Source organism: Antrostomus carolinensis, unplaced genomic scaffold (genome assembly GCF_000700745.2).
Source record: "Antrostomus carolinensis isolate BGI_N321 unplaced genomic scaffold, ASM70074v2 scaffold37742, whole genome shotgun sequence".
Lineage (NCBI taxonomy): Eukaryota > Metazoa > Chordata > Aves > Caprimulgiformes > Caprimulgidae > Antrostomus > Antrostomus carolinensis.
The window spans coordinates 1-322 of record NW_010302333.1 but is presented as its reverse complement, the minus strand read 5'-3'; the positions used below and the strand labels follow the sequence as shown (position 1 = coordinate 322).

At 64.3% G+C, this 322-nt stretch overlaps 1 protein-coding gene across 1 annotated transcript in view; it reads left to right on the top strand.

Annotated features, from left to right (window-relative positions):
- CRTAC1 (cartilage acidic protein 1) overlaps nt 1-297 on the top strand; it is a gene marked incomplete at both ends in the record, with an annotated part of 2,782 nt that extends 2,485 nt beyond the window's left edge. The window contains one exon of the mRNA XM_010163768.1: nt 152-297. Within this exon, the coding sequence (XP_010162070.1) occupies nt 152-297 (146 nt within the window). The remainder of the gene's footprint in view (nt 1-151) is intronic.
- Nucleotides 298-322: the final 25 nt, after the last annotated feature.

The window sequence follows — 322 nt, the reverse complement described above, 5'->3', positions numbered from 1 at the left end:
CCCTGTGCATGGCCTGTCAACACGGGCACCTGGGGCTTAGCTTGTTGAGCATGGCAAGGTTTTGCCCCTCCTTTCCTACCACCCCCCCACACCTCCTTTCGGCCCCTACCTGCCCCGGGTGCGCCCCCTCTGATGGGTTGCCTGCCTGTAGGGAATGACAAAGCCAGCAGCCTGGAGGTGACCTGGCCGGATGGCCGCATCGTGGTGCGAGCCGTGGCCAGCAGTGAGACCAATTCTGTCCTGGAGGTCCCATACCCCCTGGATGCAGAGGAGCTGCTCATGCCCGCTTTGCTGGAGGTGAGGGCCAGCTGTGGGTGCAGGG